General features: G+C 40.8%; 1 protein-coding gene and 1 long non-coding RNA gene across 2 annotated transcripts; one reads left to right on the forward strand and one right to left on the reverse strand.

Annotated features, from left to right (window-relative positions):
* Positions 1-222: 222 nt before the first annotated feature.
* On the reverse strand, positions 223-2,153 carry LOC101686044 (basic leucine zipper and W2 domain-containing protein 1-like). Its single transcript, XM_045077943.1, has one exon. It carries the CDS (start codon positions 1,892-1,894, stop codon positions 803-805), a length of 1,092 nt encoding a protein of 363 aa, XP_044933878.1. The 5' UTR covers positions 1,895-2,153; the 3' UTR covers positions 223-802.
* Positions 2,154-3,841: 1,688 nt separating this feature from the next.
* LOC123391443 lies at positions 3,842-25,106 on the forward strand. The gene is made up of 3 exons (XR_006606116.1): positions 3,842-4,214; positions 22,158-22,570; positions 23,873-25,106. It is a non-coding gene; the product is annotated as an uncharacterized LOC123391443 (long non-coding RNA).
* Positions 25,107-25,391: the final 285 nt, after the last annotated feature.

Consider the following 25,391-nt stretch of genomic DNA (forward strand, 5'->3'; position numbering starts at 1 on the left):
AGAGACTTCAAAACGTATCACATTAGGCCCATCCTCAAGTCCCCAGCTAGGTATACAGCCTTTTACATGACAGCTGCTGATTTGCTTATTTCCTGCACTAAACATTGCTGAGTTGATAGGCCATCTGGCTTTAGTTTTTTTATTGATTGAAACAATCCTTTAAAATCTGTATTCTTATTCACATCCCTGTGATCAAGGAAGAGCAAAGATGATCATGTTAGGCAGATTTTCCAGTTTCTTTTATTTAGCAGTATACATATTCTTGCTGTATTTTGCATATTTTTGAAAATATTGTCTAGAACCCCAACATGCATGATGAACAGTTTTAACCAACTGAGCCACCCAGGCGTCCCCTGATGAACAGTTTTAGATACTAAAATTCTTTTTTTTTTTTTTTACTTTTACAGTTTAATTTGCAAACAGAATATTTATAACAAATTATTTTTAACCAAATCATATCTTGAAAACTGTTTATATAGAAAACCTAGGGAATAAAGTGAACTGTTCATTGTGGAAGGCCTTAAATTACATTATTACGGTAGAAAATACAGGAGGTAGAAGATAACTGAAAAGACTAATGCAACATTAGATTCAAATCTATAGCTCCTGTAGCTACTTAAAACATGGTTTTAGAAACTAAACCCAACTGTTTCCATAGAAACAGTTAAAATAAAATTTGCCATGAAAGCCCTTATATCATGCTTGATATAGGGAGGTAGGAAGATGTAAGAACCAGGACACATGAGACATGACATTTTATCTACAACTCCTGTTTACTTTACTGAGGGTATAGTTTCACAATTCAGTCACCTTCTTCAGCTTCAGACTCAGATTCTTCTTCAGCATTTTTGAGCCACTCTACAAACTTTTTCATTTGCTCAAGGAAGACACTCTTCCCCTTTGCAACATGTGCATCCTTATACCACTTCAGAATGGGCTCCTCACTCAGGACTTCAGCTTTATAAAAAAGCACCACTATTTTCTGGAAGGCTTTCATGAAATGAATGTTGTCATAGCAATACTCCTGAATCTTCAGTAACAGAAGCTCAGACTGACCGTGAGTAGTAAAGGCAGCAAGTAGAGGGCTGTATTGCTTCAAGTGCTTGATGGCTTGCTCTGCTACAAGCTCTTCCTTTTTGTTCCACTCCACGGTGCTCATGACGTTGGACCAGACTATCCCAGTGACAACGGGTTCTGGGATGTTGTTTTTTTTCATCTCCTCCTTGACATACAAAATTATATCCTTAAATGGGTCACCACGGGACATCTGTTCTTGAAGGTCTTTCTGGAGTTCCTTTCGAGCTCCTATGGTTTGCTGATTCCGAACATATTCCAAAAGTTCTTTCAAGCCTGCCTCTGTAAAGTACTTCGTGAAGTGTTCAACGCTCTGTTTATTGGCAGGACGAAGTTCCATCAGTCTGTTATCCATGCTCACTTTCTGAAGACTTGCAGCCACGGCATTGATATCTTTTTCATTTATCCATGATTTAAAGAGCTTTACAGCAAAAGCTGCTGAAACCCCTTCTTTAACCAAATTCTCATTATAAAGGCTATTAAGAATGGATGCATTAAGTGTTCCATTAGCCAGAAGAACACCAGTCAACATAGCCAGCTTGTTTCTCTCCAACTCTGAAAAACCCTTTAAGAACAGCAGCAGCTTTTTTACTTCATCTTCAAAACTTTTCTCCAGGTATTTGTAGCACCTGATTAACTTGTTAAAAACCTGAGCAAATGCTTGCATGGTCTCTAGCTCTTCTTGTGCCGCGAACACACAGACATCTGTCCGCATCATGTCATCTGCCAGCGTACCACCTGGGGCCAGCATTCCGCCGGCCACCAGAATGTCAAAGTGTTTCTGCATAACGGCAGTAATCAAACTTTGCTCCAGAAGCATCAAGAAACTTTGCTACTGCTTCCAAATCAGTACCAGTTTCAGTTAAGCCTTGAATAATACAGTCTTGAAACTGAGTAGGGTCAAACCTCTATTTTTCATCTCTTTTTCTGGTTTTAAAACGCTGGCCTGATAGCGTTGGCTTTTGCTGCTTTTGATTATTCATAAAAGACACCCGAATTTAAGGCGAAGAGGAAAGAGCCAGAAATCCCCGAGGTGGCGGCAACTGCGGCGGTGTCTCCTCTGCCTAGATACTAAAATTCTAATTATTTAATGCATTTAGTATTTTTAGCATACTTATCAATCAATCATTATCCTTTATGTTACAAGCATAAATTTATGTAATAACTCTAATGCACTGTGGAATTAAAAAAAAAAATCACATGAGGGATGCCTGGTGGCTCAGTCTGTTAAGCATCTGCCTTTGGTTCAGGTCATGATCCTAGGGTTTTGGGATTGAGCCTGCATTGGGCTCCTTGCTCAGCAGGGAGATTGCTTCTCCCTCTGCCTGCTGTTCCCACTGCTGGTACTCTCTCTCTCTCTCTCTGACAAGTAAATAAATAAAATCTACTTAAAAAAAAAAAAAACCCACCATTAGTTCCAAAACCCCAGGAAATTCAAAGAAAGATTAAATTACAAATCTAGGGATGCCTGGGTAGGCTCAGTTGGTTAAGCGGCTGCCTTTGGCTTGGGTCATGATCCCAGGGTCCTGGGATCAAGTCCCACATCGGGCTCCTTGCTTAACGGGGAGCCTGCTTCTCCCTCTGCCTCTGCCTGCCTCTCTGTCTGCCTGTGCTCGCTTGAGCTCTCTTCCTCTGCCTCTGGCAAATAAATAAATAAAATCTTTAAAAAAAAAAAAACTACAAATCTAAAGAATTTTTTAAGTGACTGATCAAACTACAAAACTCGATCTTTCAAAATACATATTAAGCATGATATGATTTAATCTTTTTTCCTTTGAGCTGTAAGTAAAACCAGAAAAGACTTCCTTTTAGTTAAATTTTTACCTTTTTAAAAAAGGTTAAAGGTGCTGTGGGGAACCTGGGTGGCTCAGTCAGTTGAGCATCCGGGTCTTGATTTCAGCTCATGTCATGATCTCAGGGTCATGGGATGGAGCACTGCATTGGGCTCTGTACTCAGTGGGAGTCTGTTTGAGATTCTCTCTCTCTCCCTCTCCTTCTGCACCACCTACCTCTCTCTCTCTTCAAATAAATACATAAATCTTTAAAAAGTTTATATGGGCTGTGTCACCACTAGGATAAATAAGCTGTTCTGTGGAATGCCTGGCTGGCTTAGTTGGTAGAGCATGTGACTCTCCATCTCAGGGTTGTGAGTTTGAGCCCCACACTGGGTGTAGAGATTACTTAAAAAATAAAATCATTTTTTTAAAGATTTTATTTATTTATTTGACAGAGAGAGATCACAAGTAGGCAGAGAGGCAGGCAGAGAGAGAGAAAGGGAAGCAGACACCCCCCCCCCCAGCAGAGAGCCCGATGCGGGACTCGATCCGAGGACCCTGAGATCATGACCCGAGCCGAAGGCAGCGGCTTAACCCACTGAGCCACCCAGGCGCCCCAAGATTTAATATTTTGTGATCCTTTCTGGCCCAAATAGCCTCTTTATCCTTTTTTCAAAAATGATTTTATTGGGGCGCCTGGGTGGCTCAGTGGGTTAAGCCGCTGCCTTCGGCTCGGGTCATGATCTCAGGGTCCTGGAATCGAGCCCCGCATCGGGCTCTCTGCTCCGCAGGAAGCCTGCTTCTCTCTCTCTCTCTCTGCCTGCCTCTCTGCCTACTTGTAATCTCTGTCTGTCAAATAAATAAATAAAATCTTAAAAAAAAAAGAAGTATTTGTAATATTCCGTAACTATGTGGTCTGGTAATAGGAACGGAATTTAAAGTTACACAATGAACTTCCTTTTTCCTTGTAACTATGTATCTCTATAGAGATCTTTCCCATTGCAAAGGGTGAGGCCCTCTGTTGAGTCTGTATCCAGGGCCAGAAACCTGCTGGACCTACCAAAAGAATATCTTGATATTAGAGAATCGAAAGATGGTCTTCATCATAATCATCATGACCAGTAACTAGGAACACTTGAAACCGTGAAATTGCAACTGTTTGACTTTTTTTGACCTGAAAAAACCAGTTTCAGCCTAAAACTATGCCCTAGGAGATGAGTTCCTGAGGACACTAGAAAGCGAAACATACACATACAGCTCTCCAAGGGGTTTGCGGTAACTGGATTAGAAGGAAGCTTCTATCTCCCTCACAGAATCTAACCTCCGTTTGACAAAGGATGGAAACTACCAACAGGAAAAGGGCAGGTGGGTCTCCTAGCCTCGTCTTGTTTACCCCACGTCATTGTCCCTTGAATATCTTCAGTGCTGGCCTTTGGATTCACTCCTTGAAAATTCTGACCCCTTCACAGGTGTACTCCTCCCTTCCTTTTAACTCTGTGACACTCACAGATGCCTTTCTTTTATTCACAAAGGTAGCTAAATTTCTGTGCTCAAGAATTTGGGACACCTGCCTGGCTTAGGTGGCAAAACATGTGACTCTTCATCTCAGGGTCATGAGTTTGAGCCTCACACAGAGGGGTAGAGATTACTAAAAAAAAAAAAAAAAAAGAAAAAGTAAACCAAAAAATGGCAGGAGTGAGTGAATTAGGGATAAAAGATCAGGGAGAAGTGGGAAGAAGATTAGGAGACAAGAGTTGGGGTGGGCATTTTTGAAACCACAAATGGATCATTTTTTTACAATCAAGAAATTGAATGACAATAATGACCAGAAAAGAAAGAGACAATAACAAATTTTCTCTACTGAACTTTATATATGCATTCCTATAAATAAAAAATTAAAAATTAAATAAGATAAATATTACAGTACAGGAAAGGAAAGGAAAAAGCACAACCGTTTATTTGAAAGATTTTATACATACCTACCAACCTGAACTTTGATCCCTTGATTATACCTTAACATAATAATATTTTGTGTAAATAATTGTCCAGTAACTGAGTAAATTTTAATAAAATTGAACTACCTGCAAAAGAGAGAATGAAGTGTGATTCAAATGCAGAAATGAAGTAATTCAAATTCTGTTTGTCTATATAATTATTACTATCTATAAAGTATTATCATTATTTATTTAAAATCTACTGTTTGAACACAGAATATGTAATAACACAAAGGTTGGAGACAAGAACTGAGCGAGAAGGGAGCTAAGATCATTCTGAGCCTCTATGAACTTACTCCTGAAACAAATGCGTATAGCTGAGACCATGTGTTCTAGGAGTCCGCGGCATCACTGAATTCTACCACTTTACCTCGATGTAGAATACCAGGTTTATTAAAGGATAACTAATAAAAATGTGTCAGTTTGAGGCTATTAAAATCTTTCACCAGTAACCACAGCAAATCTTTAGAACCAAGAGCAACTAAAGACTTTTTAGATGAGTAGGTTATTGCTTGCATTGTTCAGAATTACTGGCACATAATGATAGTGAAAATCAAGCCACATTTAATCAATTTTATTTTCGTTTTAAAAATGCAGACTACAGGGGCACCTGAGTGGCTCAGTTAAGTGTCTGCCTTCAGCTTAGGTCATGATTCCAGGGTCCTGGGATACAGACTCACATGGAGCTTCCTGCACAGTGGGGAGTCTGCTTCTCCCTCTCCCTCTGCCCCTCCCCTCCGCTTGTGCTCTCTTTTTTTCAAATAAATAAATAAAATCTTTAAAAAATACAAGACTACAGGGTTACCTGTGGCTGGCCCAGTCGGTAGAGTATGTGACCTTTGATCTTGGGATCATGAGCTCAAGCCCCATGTTAGGCATAGGGTTTACTTATTTAAAAATGCAGACTACACACTCCTTTATTACAAATAGAAATATTAATAATATAATTTCAACTTGTTTGCTTTGTTGTACAGTTAAATTTGCTATTCACTATAAAGTCTTCACTAAAGACTTAAAAGCAGGGCGCCTGGGTGGCTCAGTGGGTTAAAGCCTCTGCCTTTGGCTCAGGTCATGATCCCAGGGGTCTGGGATGGAGCCCTGCATCGGGCTCTCTGCACAGCAGGGAGCCTGCTTCCTCCTCTCTCTTTGCCTGCTTCTCTGCCTACTTGGGATCTCTGTCTGTCATATAAATAAATAAATAAATAAATAATCTTTAAAAAAGACTTAAAAGCGACAATTGAGAAATCAAGTAGAATATGCACAACCAGAGAACATGATCTACAAAATCCCTAAAGTGCACAACACACAGTCATATCCAGTTCATGCCCACTGTGGGCTGAATTGTGTATTCCCCCAACCCTGCAAATTCATATGTCAAAGCCCTAACCTCCAAGGTAATTGTATTTGGAGACAAGGCCTATAAGGATGTAATTAATGTCAAATAAGGTCATAAGGATGGAGTCCTCATCCATAGGATTGGATGAGGAGAAGAGAGAGATGATGTCTCTCCACACACATAAACCAAGGAAAGCCCGTGTAAGGACATAGGAAGAAGGCAGCTGTCTGCAAGGCAGGAAAAGTACTCTCACCAGGACTGAATTTGTGGGCAACTTGGTCTTGGACTCCCCAGCCTCCAGAACTACTGGGAATAATTTTCTGCTGTTTAAACCACGTAGCCTGTGGTATTTTGTATGGCAGCCTTAGCAGACTAGGACACTGTCCCTTGTAGTGAACTCTGCCTTTGTCCTTAACGGGAGTTGATAGAAGAGTTAGCTTTAATCATGGGGCATATTCAGTCCATAACAAGTAAAGCAAGAACATCTGGGGCCTTAGAATGCCCGACTGGAGATGGCTATAGACTTGGTGAGATGGGCTCCATGAGGAAGTGGGTGCCTCCATGCCAGCTTTCCTTCCACCCCAGTTTATGAGTCAATTTGTGTCTATAGGTACAGCTGCACATATGTGCACTCGTGTATATTTTGTTATGCTTTCTAATATCTTTGGAATCAAGACATTTTAAATATATCATACAGTGAGTCCAAGAAAAATGAAGGGGGAGGCATTAAAGAGAATAACCATAGAAGCAAGCAGAGGAGGTAATAGACCAGAAAAGAAGAGGAGTAAAGGAGATGAAAAGAGGTGGTGGAGGAAACACAAATTAAATAGCATGCCTTCCCTGCGTGCACAACAACTGGCAACGTGAGGGCGACTGAAGAGTACGCTGGGTCAAGAAAAAGTCAACTGAGAGTAAGAAAGTTGCAATGAGGGGCCCCTGACCTCCTATATTATTCATTTATTTAAAAAAAAAAAAAAAGTTCTTTAAAAAAAAAAAGTTCTAGATTAGGGACACCTGGTGGCTCAGTCAGCTAAGCATCTGACCCTTGGTCTCCTCAGATCTTGATCTTAGGGTCGTGAGTTCAAGCCCCAACTTGGGCTCCATGCTGGGTGTGGAGCCTACGTATAACAAATAATAAAATAAAATAAAATAGGAGTGCCTGAGTGGCTCAGTCGGTTAAGGGTCCAACTTTTTATTTCAGCTCAGGTCATGATCTCAGGGATGTGAGATCAAGCCCCATGTCAGGCTCTGCTTTGGGTGTGGAGCCTGCTTGAGATTCTCTCTCTCCCCCCCCCTTCCTCTCTCCTTTTCTCTCCCTATCATAAATAAATTCATTTATTTATTTACATATTAAAAAATAAAAAGTTTCTAGATTTAGAAAAAAAAATTCCCCTGGGGCGCCTGGCTGGCTGAGTTAGAGAAGCATATGACTCTTAAACTTGCGGTTGTGAGTTCAAGGAAGGAAACAAATAGGGTCCACGATGGAGAACAGATATGATGGTCAGGGAAACCCTGAGTAAGAAGGTAGCCCTTAAGCTGAGCCTTGAAAGATAGGGAACCAGTGCTGTGAAGGGTGAGGAAAAAATGTTACAGAGGGGGCAAATCTGTAGGAGGGTTGAACTGAATGCATACAGCATGAGGTCAATCTGTGGCAGCCACGGATTGCTTCCTGGAGGTACACAGTCTCCAAAGAAAGCCAACTCATTTCCCCACAGAGGACTTCCGTGGTGAGACGTCAGTCACCTTGAACCAGCTCCTGTCCCAATGTGTGCACAGGTCCAGCCACACTCACTGATTAGGTACATCAAACAAAGAAAGCTGCCATGAAAATCACCTTTGCTCTGATTCCTCCCCTGCCCCTGCTGCTATGCTTCCACACTTGAGTTTGGTCAGGGCCTTCCAACAGTCCGCTTTCCTATGGAGGAAAATTCAAATTGAGCTGTAGACATTATTCCCGCGTGTAAGACAAAATTACCAAAAGAAAAGCAAAAGCCTGAAACAATCTCTATTTTCTTAGTGTGAATAGGGATGTCTATTTTAAGGAACTTGAACAAAAGGCTCTGAAGGCTGACTAGTAATTCTGCAAATGACTCTACCAGCTACACACGGCCACCAGACCGAGGCAAACCACTGAGGCTCCATCTACCATTTTTTCTCAAGGAGTCATCTATGTCTTTGACTTGCTCCAACCTAAACATGTATCTGAATGAGGGAACCAAATTGCCAAACACAGTCCTCTTTTCCTCACATAATATAATGCCTGGGAGACTTTTCTATTTATTTACTGCTCCACCAAAGCAGCTAAGGGACGAGTGTGACAAAGTGAGCTTCTAAACAAAAGTAACGTCCTGCAGATCCAAATTTTAACCACTACTTGTATGAAGACATTGTTAAATTCAAAGAGGAGGTTATAAAATTTCATTATATATATATATTTCATATATATATACATATACGTATACATATATACACACACACACAAAACAGTTTGTACACAAACATAAGTGCATATACATATCTATACACTATACACAGATACATACATATATATAATATAGATGAAATGTAAATTATTGAAAGGATATATACCAAAATGTTACAGTTATCTCTCTTTGGATGATGGGGTTATAAGTGACTTTTATTTCCTCGTTACCTTTATTTTCTAAATTTTCTATAACAACCAGGTGGTGTTTTGGTAATAAAAGTGAAAGTTTGGGTTTTTAAAAATTTAATTCTCCAGGTGCCTGGGTGGCTTAGTGGGTTAAGCTGCTGCCTTCGGCTCAGGTCATGATCTCAGGGTCCTGGGATCAAGTCCTGCATCGGGTTCTCTGCTCCTCGGGGAGCCTGCTTCCTCCTCTCTCTCTCTCTGCCTGCCTCTCTGCCTACTTGTGATCTCTCTGTGTCAAATGAATAAATAAAATCTTTTAAAAAAATAAAAAAATAAAAATTTAATTCTCCAATATATTAACTCTATGGAAATCCCATATAACAACCAGTTACAATGCACAACTCTGTGTTTTTCCCAAAGTCCTAAGTCTTATTAAATAGTACTTTCTTGGGACTGCTCTATGAAAATAACTAAGTGATGATAGTAATTCCCGCTTCAGGCAGAGGTTTGGGAAGAGAGATTCAACCTCCTCCAGGTCTTTGAAATTGAAGCAGACACATAGCCAGTTCTGGGCCCTAAGTTGGCCCTTATTAGGAAAAGGTACTTTAGTGGAGCCCATTCTGGGCTGGCCACAAACCACCTACATTTGTGTATGTGTGGTAAAATAGACATAACATGAAATTTGCCATTGTAATCATTTTTTAAGAGGAGAGGAGGGGCAGATGGAGAAAAAAATCTTAAGCAGGGTCCATGCCCCATGTGGAGCCTGGCTTCACAACCCTGACATCATGACCTAAGCCAAAATCAAGAGTCAGTTGCCTAACTGACTGAGCCACCTATGTGCCCCTACCATTGTAATAATTTTTAAGTATGCAATTCAGTGGCATTAAGTACCTTAACAATGTTGTGCGACCATCTCCACTATCTGTTTCTGGAACTTTTCCATTATCCCCAACAGAAACTCTATTCCCATTAAACACTAACCTCTTGATTCCCCTTCTGGACCTGCATACTGCTGCCCCCACCCCTGGCAACCACTTTTCTACTTTCTCTCTCCAAGAGTTGATTACTCGTGTAAATGGAATTATACAATATTTGTCCTTTTGTGTATGGCTTATTTCTCTTAGCATAATGTTTTCAAGGCTCATCCATGTGGTAGCATGTGACAGAATTTCCTTCTTTTTTGTGTCTAAGTAATATCCCATTGTATGTATGTACCACATTTTGTTTATCCATTCATCAATTGATGAATTTGGGTTGTTTCCACCGCTAGGTCATTGTGACTAATACTATTACAAACATTGGTGTACAAGAATCTGTACAAGTCTCTACTTTTAATTTTTCTGGGGTATTTACCTAGCAGTGAAATTGCTGAGTAATGGGGTAATTCTGTTTAACTTTTCAAGGAACTGCCAAACTGTTTTCCATAGCAGCTGTGCCATTTTATATTCCCACCAGCAAGGCACGAGGGTTCCAATTTCTCCACATCTTTTTTTTTTTTTTTTTTTTAAAGATTTTATTTATTTATTTGACAGAGAGAGATGACAAGTAGGCAGAGAGGCAGGCAGAGAGAGAGGAAGGGAAGCAGACTCCCTGCTGAGCAGAGAGCCCGATGCGGGACTCGATCCCAGGACCCTGAGATCATGACCTGAGCCGAAGGCAGCGGCTTAACCCACTGAGCCACCCAGGCGCCCAATTTCTCCACATCTTTGCCAACACTTGTTGTTTTCCATTTTTGCTCTGCCTTTTTCCTTTCATTATAGTGACCCCACTGGGTGTGAGAGCCACCCACATTTTATATGTCCTATGTATCCTTAGAAGACACACTACCAATAAATAATTATGCTTATTTGTTAAGATTTGTCACACTAAGTAATATTTGGCCCAGGGAAGTTGAAAAGTCAAGTTTGCTGTTTACTTTCCCACACCAGGACACCTCCTAAACACTTCATGTAGGAAAACAGGAGTGGAACTAGCCGGCCATGGGAAAAGTGACAAGTGGGGACAGAAAGAGTTGGAGGGAAACATGGAAGAGAGCAAACATGGAGCCCAGAGGAACCAAGAAAGCCAAAAGGACACAGTATGAAGATAAAAGATAAAAAAGGAAGAAAAGATAAAGAATTAAGGAGGGGGGGAGCAAGAAGACCAAAACTCAAAGGAGATTTTACCCAAACAGAAATATCACTAACTGTCACTCACCCAGATCAGGCCTGCCTCCAGAAAAGCCAGTTTGGCAGCTTAGAAAGAGGAGAGGATAAAAGTCAAAGATTCAGATTGGAGCATTAAAAAACATATCTGGGCATGACCCTTTTACATTTTGATCTTTTTTGGTTACTTTGTTAATCCCTTACACTGCTTTGAGTGATTTCTGAAATTAACCAGGGCATTACATAATCACAAAATTATTCAGGCATCTGCAGTGAAACTGCTTCCACCAGTTTTCAAAAATAGATGTCTGGGTGTGTGCAGCCAGGTAATTATCAGACTTGTAGGTCTCCTATGCCATTCTATCCCACAAAAGCATTTTGTCCATCAATGACACACCTTACATTTTAAAAGATTTAAACATTTTTTTCATTTCCTATTTTTTTCTAGATTGTTAGATTTTTTTTTTTTAAGATTTTATTTATTTATTTGACAGAGAGAAATCACAAGTAGATGGAGAGGCAGGCAGAGAGAGAGAGAGGGAAGCAAGCTCCCCACTGAGCAGAGAGCCCGATGCGGGACTCGATCCCAGGACCCTGAGATCATGACCTGAGCTGAAGGCAGCGGCCCAACCCACTGAGCCACCCAGGCGCCCCAAGATTGTTAGATTTTTAATAGAAGCTTTCTATTTTAACTACAAAGAAGGAACTTCTGGGGCACCTGACTGGCTCAGTCTGTATAGCATGAGACTCTTGGTCTTGGGGTCAAGAGTTTGAGCCCCAAGTTGGGTGTAGTGAGTTACTTAAAAGAAGAAAAAGTTAATTTCTAAACCTCAAATAAATTAGAAGTATATGTAACACTTTTTGTTGCAAAAATTACGTCCTTTTCCTAATGACTCATTTCCTCTATTTCACACCTGACTTTGGTGGGTTTAAAAGAGTTTTTTTTTTTTTCAAGATTTTATTTATTTATTTGACAGAGCAAGAGAGACAGCAAGAGAGGGAACACAAGCAGCGGCAGTGGGAGAGGGAGAAGCAGTCTTCCGCCAAGCAGGGAGCCAGATGCAGGGCTCAATCCCAGGACCCTGGAATCATGACCTGAGTTGAAGACAGACACTTAACAACTAAGCCGTCCAGGCGCCCCAAAAGAGATCTTTTAAATCTTAAAACACTTAATGAAAAACATTCTTCCTGAAAAAATATGTTTAATTCTCTCGAAATGTTTGTCATTAAAAAATAATAATAAATAAATAAATAAATAAATAAATAAATAAAGGCGTGCCTGGGTAGCTAAGTTGGTTTAGCATCTGCCTTCAGCTCAGATCATGATCCCAGGGTCCTGGGTCAGGCTCCCTGCTAAGCAGGGAGTCTGCTTTGCCCTCTGACCCTCCCCGCACTGGTCCACTCGATCTCTCTCTCTCTCTTAAATAAATAAACAAAATCTTAAAAAACTAAATAAAGAAATAGAAAAATTCTAAATGGAACCCTAATCCTTTATGCTACATTCCCAAACTAATTTAATTTCTAGGCATAACAAACTGGACATCCTTGGAGACATTCAGGAAAACCTACTGTGCTCAAGGACATAATATAGGTGATTTAGGAAGACAAAAATCCCTCTGAGTCAGCACTGGGACAATATTGTTTATACTTAAAAACATAGATAAGGCATAATCTCAAGCTGAAATTTTAAGGTGTCAAGTAAGCATTATCTCATCGATTAGTATGTGACATTTTCCAACATATTTATTTACAACTCATTTTCTCTTTCTTAATCTCTCCTAGGGTCCTTTTTGATATCATCAACCAACTTCTCTATACCAGAGTATCAACTAAACACTGTCTTTTTTTTTTTTTTAAGATTTTGTATTTATTTATTTGACAGAGAGAGATCACAAGTAGGCAGAGAGGCAGGCAGAGGGAGAGAGAGAGGAGGAAGCAGGCTCCCTGCTGAGCAGAGAGCCCAATGCTGGACTCGATCCCAGGACCCTGAGATCATGACCTGAGCCGAAGGCAGCGGCTTAACCCACTGAGCCACCCAGGCGCCCCTCAACTAAACACTGTTAATCAAGCCCCTTTCATGAACATCACACTGACAGACATCGTGAGAATTGGAAATGAGAGAAAGCGTATTTTTGGTGCTTAGAGAAGTGACTTTTTAACAATGTTTCACAAGAGCTATGCAGCCTGTTTGTGTATGCATGTTTTGGCTTCTGTTAAATTATTTAAATGCTTGTCTCTCCAAATAGAATCTACATGTAAATTCCTGAAGATAGGAATAAAAATTATCCAGAAAGCTGGTTTTATTCTTCCATGGAGCCCTCTTAGTGCAAGAAATACTTGTGGATATGTATAAAAAGATGGGCCACAACTTACAATATCATGAGGTTCTATCGTTTAATAGTTAGTTTTAGGGACTCAGCACAAGATTTCCAATCGGTAGTTCATGGGCACATGGCTGGCTCAGTCAGGAGAGCATGCAACTCTTGATTTTGGGACTGTGAGTCCAAGCCCCAAGTTGGGTGTAGAGATTACTCAAAAATAAAATCCTTTAAAAAATACATAAAATAAATAAAATTGGTTGTTCAATGACCAAACTGGTAAAAATGGGAGTGTAGTAGCCAAACCCACAGCACTGGAATTTGAATTTTTTTTAAATATTTTATTTATTTATTTGACAGAGAGAGATCACAAGTAGGCAGACAGGCAAGCAGATGGAGAGGCGGAAGCAAGCTCCCCGCCAAGGAGAGAGCCCAATGTGGGCCTTGATCCCAGGACCCTAAGCCGAATGCAGTGGCTCAACCTTCTGAGCCACCCAGGCGCCCCTGGAAATTGAATTTTAAGACTATAGAACTCTTCCATGATGCCTGGGTGGCTCAGTGGTTAAGCATTGACTCTTGATTTTTGCTCAGGTCATGATCTCTGGGTCTGGGATTAAACCCCATGTGGGGCTCCCCACTCAGTGCTCAGCGGGGAGTCTGCTTCAGATTCTCTCTCCCTCTACTTCTTCCCCTCCCCGTGTTCTCTGTCTCTCTCAAATAAATAAATAAATCTTAAGGAAAAAACCAAAGGGGCACATGCACCAGATACAAATGCTGGCTCAGTTTGTACTGAGAGTACAGATCAGCGTGTGACTCTTGATCTTGGGGTCATGAGTTTGAGGCCCACATTGGGGATAGTGTTTATTGGAAAAAAAAAAGTATAATCTTAAATTAAAATAATCGGATTCCTAAATAAAAAAAATGTAAAGTGTAGGAGAGGGGAAAAGTATCCATAAGGATACTTTTGGTACAAACAACAGGAACCAACTCTGGGGGAGCCTGATATATAACAGAATACAATCAGTGAAGCAGTGAAACAGAGGAACACAAAATATACTAGAAGAGCACAAGTTGGAGAAAGGACATGGAACATTCCTAAGAGGCTGTTTCACTTAAGGTGACTCGTAGAGAACAAACCCATTCGTAGGCAGACAAGAGGAGAGAAGCCATCCAAAAAGAGGTGGCAGCCCTTGTAAATGTGGGGAAATAAGAGGTTGTCTTGAGACATTTGGTGAATGGCTGCAGTTTAGTATGGCAGGAAGTAAAGGTTCAAGTATTCGTTCATTGATTTAAAATATTTATTGATTAATTATATTTCTTTTTAATTAATTGTTTTATTTTTTAATTTTTAATTTAAAATATTTTATTTTTTATTTTTAAAAAATTTTTATTTATTTATTTGACAGAGAGAGAGAGACAGTGAGAGTAGAAACACAAGCAGTGGGAGTGGGAGAGGGAGAAGCAGGCGTCCCCCTGAGCAGGGATCCCAGGACCCTAGGATCATGACCTGAGCTGAAGGCAGACACCTAACAACTGAGCCACCCAGGTGCCCCTAAAATATTTTAAATTAATAGTTTAAATTAATAGTTTAATATTTTTAAAAGTTTAAATGAATATTTTAATTTTTATTTATTAATATTTATTAATATTCTAAATTAATATTAGATTAATATTAAGACCAAGAGCTTACATTAATAAATATTTGAATTAATATTTTAAATAATGTTTTAAATTAAATTATTAATTTAAATTAATATATTTATTGAACATTTCCTATGTGCTAGTGTAATGAATATCTTTTTAGCTACCAGGTATCCATTTTCCCTTCCTAACATCATTGTATTCCTTTCAAGAAATTACCTCACTTCCATCAGGGAAATACAAAACAAAACCACAATGAGATACCACCTCACAACAGTCAGAATGGCTAAAATTAACAAGTCAGGAAACGACAGATGTTGGAGATGATGCAGAGAAAGGGGAACCCTCCTACACTGTTGGTGGGAATGCAAGCTGGTACAGCCACTCTGAAAAACAGCATGGAGGTTCCTCAGCAAGTGAAAATAGAGCTACCCTACAACCCAGCAATTGCACTATTGGGTATTTACCCTAAAGATACAAATGTAGTGTTCCGAAGGGGCACATGCACCAAAATGTTTATAGCAGCAATGTCCACAATAAGTCAAACTATGGAAAGAACCTAGATATCTATCAACAGACAAATGGATAAAGAAGCTGTGATATATATATATATATATATATATATATATATATATATATAATGGATAAAGAAGCTGTGATACACACACACACACACACACACACATATATATAATGGAATACTATACAACCATCAAAAGAAATGAAATCTTGCCATTTGCAACAACGTGGATGGAGCTAGAGGATATTATGCTGAGTGAAATAAGTAAATCAGAGAAAGACAATTATCATATGATCTCCCTGATATGAGGATGTCGAGATGCAATGTCGGGGGTTGGGGGTAGGGAAGGAAAAAAAATGAAACAAGATGGGATCGGGAGGGAGACAAACCATAAGAGATTCGTATTCTCACAAAACAAACAGGGTTGCTGAGGGGAAGGAGATATGGAGAGGGTGGTTGGGTTATGAACATTGGGGAAGGTATGTGATATGGTGAGTGCTGTGAGGTATACAGGTCCAAAGATTGGTAGACCTGTACCCCTAGAGCAAATAATACATTATATGTTAATAAAAACAATCAACATTTTAAAAACTAATTTTAAAACATGGTTAAGGAGCTGGCTCAGTAGGTTAAGAACCTAACCCTCACCCAGGGTGCCTGGGTGGCTCAGTGGGTTTAAAGCCTCTGTCTTCAGCTGGGGTCATGATCCCAGGGTCCTGGAATCAAGCCCCGCATCGGGCTCTATGCTCCGAGCCTGCTTCCTCCTCTTTTTCTGCTTGCCTCTCTGCCTACTTGTGATCTCTGTCTGTTAGATAAAGAAATAAAATCTTTAAAAAAAAAAAAAAAAAAAGAACCTAACTCTCGGTTTTGGCTCAAGCCCTGTCAGGCTCTGTGCTTAGTAGGGGAGTCTGCTTGAGATTCTGTCTCTCTCCCTCTGTCCCTCCACCCTGTTCTCTGTTCATGCCCCCCATCTCTGTCTAAAATAAGTAATTCTTAAAAAAAAAAAAAAAAAAGAGAGAGAGAAATTACCTCACTTCCATTGGCTGGTTATATGGGACTTATCAGGGGCCTCGCTGTCATGGCTAGGCAGGGGCATAGCTATAATTGGATATTCCTTCTTGAACTCTGCCCAAAGAGACAGAAAATAGTTGAACTTCATTCCATTTGTTCCAGCTTTGAGATTTTCTCTCCACTTCTGTTTCCTGTCTCTCAAGGATAGCCCTGTGCCCTTCCTACTTCTAGTCTCACCATTCTTCCCATTGGCTCTATGAACTGATATCCCTTCTCTAAATCCCCTTTGGTTTAAGTTGATCGATGTCAGTCTTCCACTATCGATAGAAGACTCTAACCAATATAGCCAGTCTCCTTCTTAGCAATGAAAATGCACAACTAGGGCACCTGGGTGGCTCAGTGGGTTAAGCCGCTGCCTTCGGCTCAGGTCATGATCTCAGGGTCCTGGGATCGAGTCCCGCATTGTGCTCTCTGCTCAGCAGGGAGCCTGCTTCCATCTCTCTCTCTCTCTGCCTGCCTCTCCATCTACTTGTGATCTCTCTCTATCAAATAACCTGAGCCGAAGGCAGAGGCTTTAACCCACTGAGCCATCCAGGTGCCCCAAAAAGATGTGGTTCTTAAAATCAGTCAAGCAATCAATAAAATGTGGTTCTTATTCCTAAGGAAGCATTTTTTCCAGAATAGGTACAGGGAGTAGTGAGGATTATATCAATCAATATAACTGAGTTACATAAAAGATAAAATGAGAGCAGATGGAGAACAATCCTAAGTCAGTCTGAGAAGATCAAGGCAGGCTTCAGAGAAGAGAAACTCTTGCTCTTTCTCCTGAAGAAGTAGAAATTTATGGATAGAGAAGTGTGGAAGGACGTACCAAGAAAAGAACCATATGCAAGAAGGAAAAATCATGGCTTCTTTGGGGGAAGGGCAAGTATATTTTGGAATGTGGAAAAGACCAGAGAGGATTCAGATATGTTTGGAATTTATCCTATAAATGGTGACAGGTAATTCATGAATTTTAGCTAGCAGAATAATATGGCCTGATTTATATTTAGAAATATAACTCTGGGGATGCCTGGGTGGCTCAGTTGGTTAAGCCGTTGCCTTCGGCTCAGGTCATGATCCCAGCGTCCTCAGATGGAGTCCCACATGGGGCTCCTTGCTCAGCGGGGAGCCTGCTTCTCCTTCTGCCTCTGCTGTCACTCAGCCTGCCTGTGTTCACTCTCTCTCTCTCTCTGGCAAATAAATAAATAAAATCTTAAAAAAAAAAAAAAAAGAAAGAAAGAAAGATAACTCTGCAGGGGTGCTTGGGTGGCTCAGTGGGTTAAAGCCTCTGCCTTCAGCTCAGGTCATGATGCCAGGGTCTGGGATCGAGCCCCACATCGGGCTCTCTGCTCAGCAGGGAGCCTGCTTCCACCCCTCTCTCTCTCTCTGCCTGCCTCTCTGCCTACTTGTGATCTCTGTCAAATAAATAAAATCTTTTTTAAAAAAGAAATATAACTCTGCAGACTATTGAGGATAGAGTGGAAGAAGGTAAGAGATGAGAAGGTGAAAGTGTGTGAGGCGGAGGGCAGCGAAGGGGAGGAGGGAAGCATTGGACTGGAAGCAGAGGCTAGAGAAACAAAAAGCACAAATTCAGCAAAGTGCAGCAGGAAGGACAGAGGGCAGACATATTTCAAAAGGTAATTGATAGGGCGCCTGGGTGGCTCAGTGGGTTAAAGCCTCTGCCTTCGGCCCAGGTCATGATCTCAGGGTCCTGGGATCGAGTCCCGCATCGGGCTCTCTGCTCAGCGGGGAGCCTGCTTCCTCCTCTCTCTCTCTGCCTGCCTCTGTGCCTACTTGTGATCTCTGTCTGTCAAATAAATAAATAAAATATTAAAAAAAAAAAAAGGTAATTGATAGACTTGAAATCTGTTGTCGGTAGGAATTGAGAGAGGGGTGAGGGTGATGGTCTGAGATGAAAAACCAATCAGTGGTAACTGGTAATAACCAAGCTAGGGCATGGAGGGAAGAGGCAGGTTTGGGAAAAGATAATGTGGCTCCTCCAGGAGGTAATCACTGTATGTTAGGCCTAGAGCTCAAGAGATATGGATGTAGGAGTTCTCATGAGCCAGTAATTAAAGGAAAAGAATTAGATGAAATTGCCTGGGAGAGTATGTGTAATGAGGAAAGGGCCTCGATGGAAGCTTGATGTGATATGTAGCAAGCCTTCAAAGATGACCCCAAGGAACCACGCCTTCCACTCTTCAAGCCCTTGTCTAGTCCTTCTCACACTGACTCTGAGCGGGTAGTGTTCTATCGCTTGATTGTGAGGATAACTACACAACTCCATACATTTGCCAAAACTCATCAGACAGTACACCTAAAAAGGGTAAATTTTACTATATGTTAAATACACTTCAATAAACCTGACTTAAAAAGTTAAAAAGAGGAATAAAACAAATGAGAAACTATGTGATATTCTAGTTCTATTATCTCCAGTGTCCTTGTGAAGCAGAATTTTAGTGAGGGGAAAATAAGGTACAGATGTAGTTAGAAGGTCGTACGAAAGGAATATATCACGTAGAAGAGATATATTAGAAGACATGTAAAAATCTTCTAGCTCTGAATTTGAATTGAAAGTATCAGTATGACTCAGGAAATATTTTATCAAAAAAGGAAGGAAGGATGGGAAGCCTGGGTGGCTCAGTCGGTTAAGCTGCTGCCTTCGGCTCAGGTCATGATCCCAGGGTCCTGGGATCGAGTCCCCCATCAGGCTCCTTGCTCAGCAGAGAGCCTGCTTCTCTCTCCACTTCTGCCTGCCACTCTGCCTCCTTGTGCGCTCTCCCTCTCTCTCTCTCTCTCTGACAAATAAATAAACAAACAAATAAAATATTTTTTAAGAGGTTGGAGGGAAAGAAGGAAAAGGAAGAAAAGAAAGAAAGAAGGAAGGAGAGGAGGGAGGGAGAAAGGAAGGAAGGAGGAAGGAAGAATAAAAGGGAAAAAGGAAAGGGAAGAGAAAGAGAAAGAAAGCAGAAGAAAAGAAACAATGACCAATCCAATAGCAATGAACAACTCTAGAACCAAATGTGGTCTTGAAATATCATTTCCCACTAAAAAACCCCAAAAGAACAGGGGTTCCTGACTGGCTCAGTCCGAAGAGCTTGAGCTGCATGTTTGGTGTAGAGATTACTATAATAATAATAATAATAGTAAAGCTTTTGGGGGAAAAGGCTAATCTAGGACTAAGAAAATGTATATGATGAGTCTGGAAAATCACATTATACCAAAGAAAGAAAAAAAACTATCAAAAAAATTAGAAGTCAGTGGGGGTGCCTTGGTGGCTCAGTGGGTTAAAGCCTCTGCCTTGGCTCAGGTCATGATCTCAGTATCCTGGGATTGAGCCCCGCATTGGGCTCTCTGCTCAGCAGGGAGCCTGTTTCCTCCTCTCTCTCACTGCCTGCCTCTCTGCCTACTTATGATCTCTTTCTGTCAAATAAGTAAATAAAATCTTAAAAAAAATTTTTGAAAGTCAATAAATAAAAAATGTTGGTGAGGATATGGAAAAAAATCTATCAAAAATTGATAGAATAAAAAAAGATTGATAAAGTCATGTTAAAAGGATTTGGAATCTAATTTGAAGACATTCCTGTTGACCAAAGATGGGTCATTTTAAGTATCAATACAGATAAAAATATATTTAAATCCATGTGTTTCATAATAGTGTTAAAGAAACATTTGGTCATCTTGGAAGGATGCTTGAGCACCAACTCTTTACCTTGAAAACTGGTAAATAAAAAGACTCAAGAATTGATCTTGCCTGAGGTGCCTGGGTGGCTCAGTAGGTTAAGTGCCTGACTCTTTTTTTTTTTTTTAAAGATTTTTATTTCTTTGACAGAGAGAGATATAGCAAGAAAGGGAACACAAGCAGGCAGAGTGGGAGAAGGAGAAGCAGGCTTCCTGCTGAGTGGGGAGTCTGATGGGGGGCTCTATCCCATTACCCTGGGATCATGAACTGAGCCAAAGGCAGATGCTTAATGACTGATCCACCCAGGCAACCAGGTACCCAAGTGCTTGACTCTTGATCTTAGCTCAGGTCTTGATCTCAGGGTTGTGAGTTCTAAGCCCCACATTAAGCTCACTTAAAAAAAAGAAAAAAGTGGATCTTGCCTTTCCCATAGCTATGTCACTAGATAGCCAAATAAATAATGATAGAAAGTATAAACACGGGCGTCTGGGTGGCTCAGTGGGTTAAAGCCGCTGCCTTCGGCTCAGGTCATGGTCTCAGGGTCCTGGGATCGAGTCCCACATCGGGCTCTCTGCTCAGCAGGGAGCCTGCTTCTCTCTCTCTCTCTCTCTGCCTGCCACTCCATCTACTTGTGATCTCTCTCTGTCAAATAAATAAATAAAATCTTTAAAAAAAAAAAAAAAGTATAAACACATCTAGATGCATCTCAACAATAAAATTAAGAAGAGATGATAGAATTGGAATATCATCATTTCACAACCCTTGATGAATCAGGCTGCAGTGGCTGTTGGCAACACAAAGAGAGAGCTACCTGGACAGTATGGGTTTCCTTATGAAGAAGACATCACCAACGACGAAGGACTCTTCCTCCCCAAGAAATCAAACTTTAATATCTAGACCCAACTATCAGTTTGCAGGAAGTATAGAGGGCAGAGGTTAATGATAAATAGATACATTTTGAAGTTATAGTCAACAAGAGCCTGATTCCAGGAAATTCTACAGATAAGTGATCTAGTTCTGTTTTGTTTTTAAGATTTATTTATTTATTTATTTGAGAGAGAAAGAGCAAGGGAGAGGGCAAGCAGGCTCCACAGTCAGCATGGAGCCCTACTCCAGGCTCGATCTCACAACCCTGAGATCACAACCTGAGCCGAAACCGAGAGTTAGGTGTTTAACTGACTGCACCACCCGGGCACCCCAATCCAGTTTTTTTAATACATAAATTGCAAGGGGAGAAAAGAGGTGAAGGGAAACTTTAATATTTAAAGAACTGAAGACATATTTTACAAAACAATAAACCCTATTGTGTTTAAGGATGCATAGTTGGACAATAAAACTGCAAATAAAAGAAAGGTAACAATTGGGCACCTGGTTGACTCAGTTGGTTAAGCTTCTGCCTTTGGCTCCTCAGGTCATGATCCCAGGATTCTGGGATTGAGCCCCTTGTCAGTCTCCCTACTTAGCATAGGGCCCTGTTTCTCCCTCTGCCGTTCCCCCTGGTTGTGTTCCCTCTCTCACTGTCAAATAAATAAATAAAATCTTAAAAAAAAAAAAAAAGGTAACAATGAATGTAAAAGTCAGGAGTGGTTACACTTTGTAGTGAGGGAAACGATTTGTGTTTAAGAAGGGCCGAAGAGGGGCGCCTGGGTGGCTCAGTTGGTTGGGCATCTGCCTTTGGGTCAGCTCATGATTCTGAGGTCTTGGGTTTGAGTCCCGCATCGGGCTCCCTGCTCTTAGTGGAGCCTGCTTCTCCCTCTTCCTCTGCGTTCCATTCCCCCCGCTTGTGTGAACACGTGCTCTCTGTCAAATAAATAAAATATTAAAAAAAAAAAAGAAAAAAAAAAAAAAAAAGAAGGGCCGAAGAATGGCTTCTGGAGTGACGGTGAGGTACCGGCTTTTTTCATGGAGGGTGATTACTGCAGTGTTTGCCTTACAATCATGTATTAAACTGTGTATTAGTTTTATGCTTTTTAAAAATTGTTATAACTAAAAAGTATTATATATTTCAGGTGATGCAGTAAAGGTGTCTGCATCCCCATCTCCTAGAACAAGAAGAACAACATGAGAAACACACCCATGTGATCTGAATGTTCCCAGCAGTGATCTAGAGAGGACACTGAAAACATCACTGGAATAAATCTGAAATATTGTTACCACTTAACTTGGGATTTCACCTTTATTGAACTGATGAAAAGCACAGTTTTGTTTTTGTTTTTGTTTTTGTTTTTGTTTTTTTGAAAAATAAAGTCATGCCTTGCTAGAACTGACCAATCTGGAGTGACTAATTTTGTGACCTGATTGTGCAACTTGTGCTTAACAACTAAAAGATGAGCCTCCAGCTCCAAGACCTTCCAGCTGACAGTTTCCTGGAGTTCGATGCCCCAGCTGATGAACTTCTCCTACTGAGCAAAAGATAGTGAGGGTAAGTTATTTTGTTACCTGCATTTTATAGGTTTATATATCTCCTAAAATGTAAAGTGACGGGATGCCTGGGCGGCTCAATTGGTTGGACGACTGCCTTTAGCCCAGGTCATGATCCCGGAGTCCCAGGATGGAGTCCCACATTGGGCTCCCAGCTCCATGGGGAGTCCGCTTCTCCCTCTGACCTCCTTGCTCACCATCTCTCTCTCAAATAAATAAATAAAAATCTAAAAAAAAAAAAAAGTAAAGTGACACAACCACCTTGGGCGGGTTTTTAGTAAACTCAAATATATACCTGTGACTCAGCGAATTCTAAGTAATTTCCCTAGAAAAATTAAAACATACATCCATGAAAAGTTGTACACAAAGAGTGGCTTCATTCATAACAGCCTGGAAAGATCTGGGAACAGTATGAACAATAGGAGAATGGATAAACAAATTATGCTACATCTATACGATGGAATTCTATTCAGCACGAAAAAGAACAATTATATGCAATAACATGGATAAATGTCGAAAACATGCTGAATGAGGGATCCTGGGTGGCTCAGTCTGTTAAGTGTCTGACTCTTGATTTTGGCTCAGGTCATGATCTCAGGGATGTGAGATTGAACCCCACATGGGACTCCATGCTGGGTGTGGAGCCTGCTTAAGATTCTCTCTCTCTCTTTCTCCCTCTTCCCCTCCCCCACTTACCTCTCTTAAACAACAACAACAAAAAAAAGCAAAAAATATGCAGAATGAGGGGCACTTAACCGGCTCAGTTGATAGAGTGTGTGATGCCTGATCTCTGGGTTGTAGGTTCAAGCCCCACATTGGGTGTAGAGGTTACAAAAAAAAAAAAAAAGAAGAAGAAGAAGAAAAATGCTGATGAAAGAAGCCAGACCCCACCCCCATACATATTGTATAAATTAAATAATATAAAAGTAAATATAAATTTATTTATATAATATATATTTATATAATTTATATAAAATAAATATGTGGTTATTGCTGGAGCATTAAGAAAATTATCCTTCCCAGGACGTTTTCTGGTTTAGGAAATTACATGTTATAAATCCCTTAGTTTGAGTAATTTTTATTAAGAGAAAACTAGTTTCTTTCCACCCTCACTTAGTAAACGTTGGACACTTACAGAATATCCATTAATTTGAAGAGTTACCAAATTCTCATGCCAGCCCTGAGAGAAACTGCCATCCTTGTCGTGAACAAGGGACAGGGAGGAAAAAAGGGAGAACATACCATTGATGGGATGATGGGGATAGTGTGACTTGAATACAGAAATATCTTTGATTTTTCACAGAAATATCTTGACTGTCACCTTGTCACCATGCCACAGAGACAGCCAGTTCTCCTGAAGCCCGTATGAGTGGAGAGATTCTCCAGCACCTGTGTCCTTCTGGGAATGATGGAAGCTAGGGGCAGTAGAAATCCGAGTGCTGTGGGTCCAATCAGAGATGTGTTTCCAGTTTCAGCTACTAGGGGGCAGAATTGCAGCAGCGGTAACGGTGGAGTGTTTCCAGAAACGGAGAAGCAGGAGCCAAAATTAGGCGTCCAGCCAGCAGAAAGACAAGCAAAGGTACAGGCCAGGAAAGGCACAGGAAATATGGGCTCAGCAGAGCTGGTAGGCAAGAATGAGGGTGTGGACAGGCCAGGAGCGTAACGCTGAGGTGGCAGTAGGCTTCTGAAAACCGCTGAGAGGCAGGCTGAGTAGGGCTTCCTCGACCCCCAGAACCTGACGTTGCCTCTGACAAGAGTTGCCAAGGTGTAGTTTCTGCAAACAAGAATCTGTCAGCCCAGGTGTTCAAACATTTATTAAGGTTGGGGGAAGGGGGTGGATTCAACTAGGGAAGAACAGATTTCTGAGGGAACCTCCCAGGAAGGTTGGAGGGGATCCAGAAGCAAGTACAGACAGAAAATGGGGGTGGCCTATAAAAAGAGAGGGATGATTTTTCAGGGGAGTGGTGAAGAAATTCTCCTCGGTCAGTAAATTGATGATTAAAATCTTTCCAGCTTGCTTTTTCCTGATCCTAAAGCTTTGATCCCAATTAAAATGTAATGCCCAAGAAAAATGAAATACTTGGAGTACCTGTCAATCATTTATATTGTGGTATGAATAAGTGATTTATTAGGCAAATGTTAGTTGAACATCTACTTTGTGGTGCTAGAGCTTGCATCCCAATGGAGCTGGACCAGCAGTAAACAAGTAAACACATAGATAAAATTTCAGATAGTGAAAAGGCAATGGGAGAAAAGATGTCAGGTAACAACAAAGAGAAAGACCAGGCAGGTTGAAAATCCTCAGAAAACTGTCTCTAAAGGCGATATTCAAACCAAGACCTAAATGCTGAGGAGTCCCCAACGCAAAGATCTGTGGGAAGAACCTTCCAAGCAGAGAGGACAGCAGTATAAGGAGGGTTCAGGATTGTGTCATTTAGACTTTGTAAGTTCCAAAATAAGGAACTGGATTTTATTCTATTTGCAGTGAAAAGTCTTTAGAGAGTTTTAAACAGGAGAGTCTGGGAGGGGCGGGTGCCTGGGTGGCTCAGTCATCTGCCTTCAATCCAGGTCATGATCCCGGGGCCCTGGGATCAAGTCCCACATTGGGCTCCTTGCTCAACAGGGAGTCTGCTTCTCCCTCTGCCTGCCACTCCCCTTGCTTGTGCTCCCTCTCTGATAAATAAACATAAAATCTTTAAAAAATAAAAAATAAACAAGAGAGTGGTCTGAGCTCATTTATCTTTTTTAAAAGATTTTATTTGTCAGAGAGAAAGAATGAGAGAGAAAGAGAGCACAAGCAGCGGGAGCAGCAGGCAGAGGGA

Source organism: Mustela putorius, unplaced genomic scaffold, assembly GCF_011764305.1.
Source record: "Mustela putorius furo isolate JIRA1106 unplaced genomic scaffold, ASM1176430v1.1 tig00000228_pilon_pilon_pilon, whole genome shotgun sequence".
NCBI classification, from domain to species: domain Eukaryota; kingdom Metazoa; phylum Chordata; class Mammalia; order Carnivora; family Mustelidae; genus Mustela; species Mustela putorius.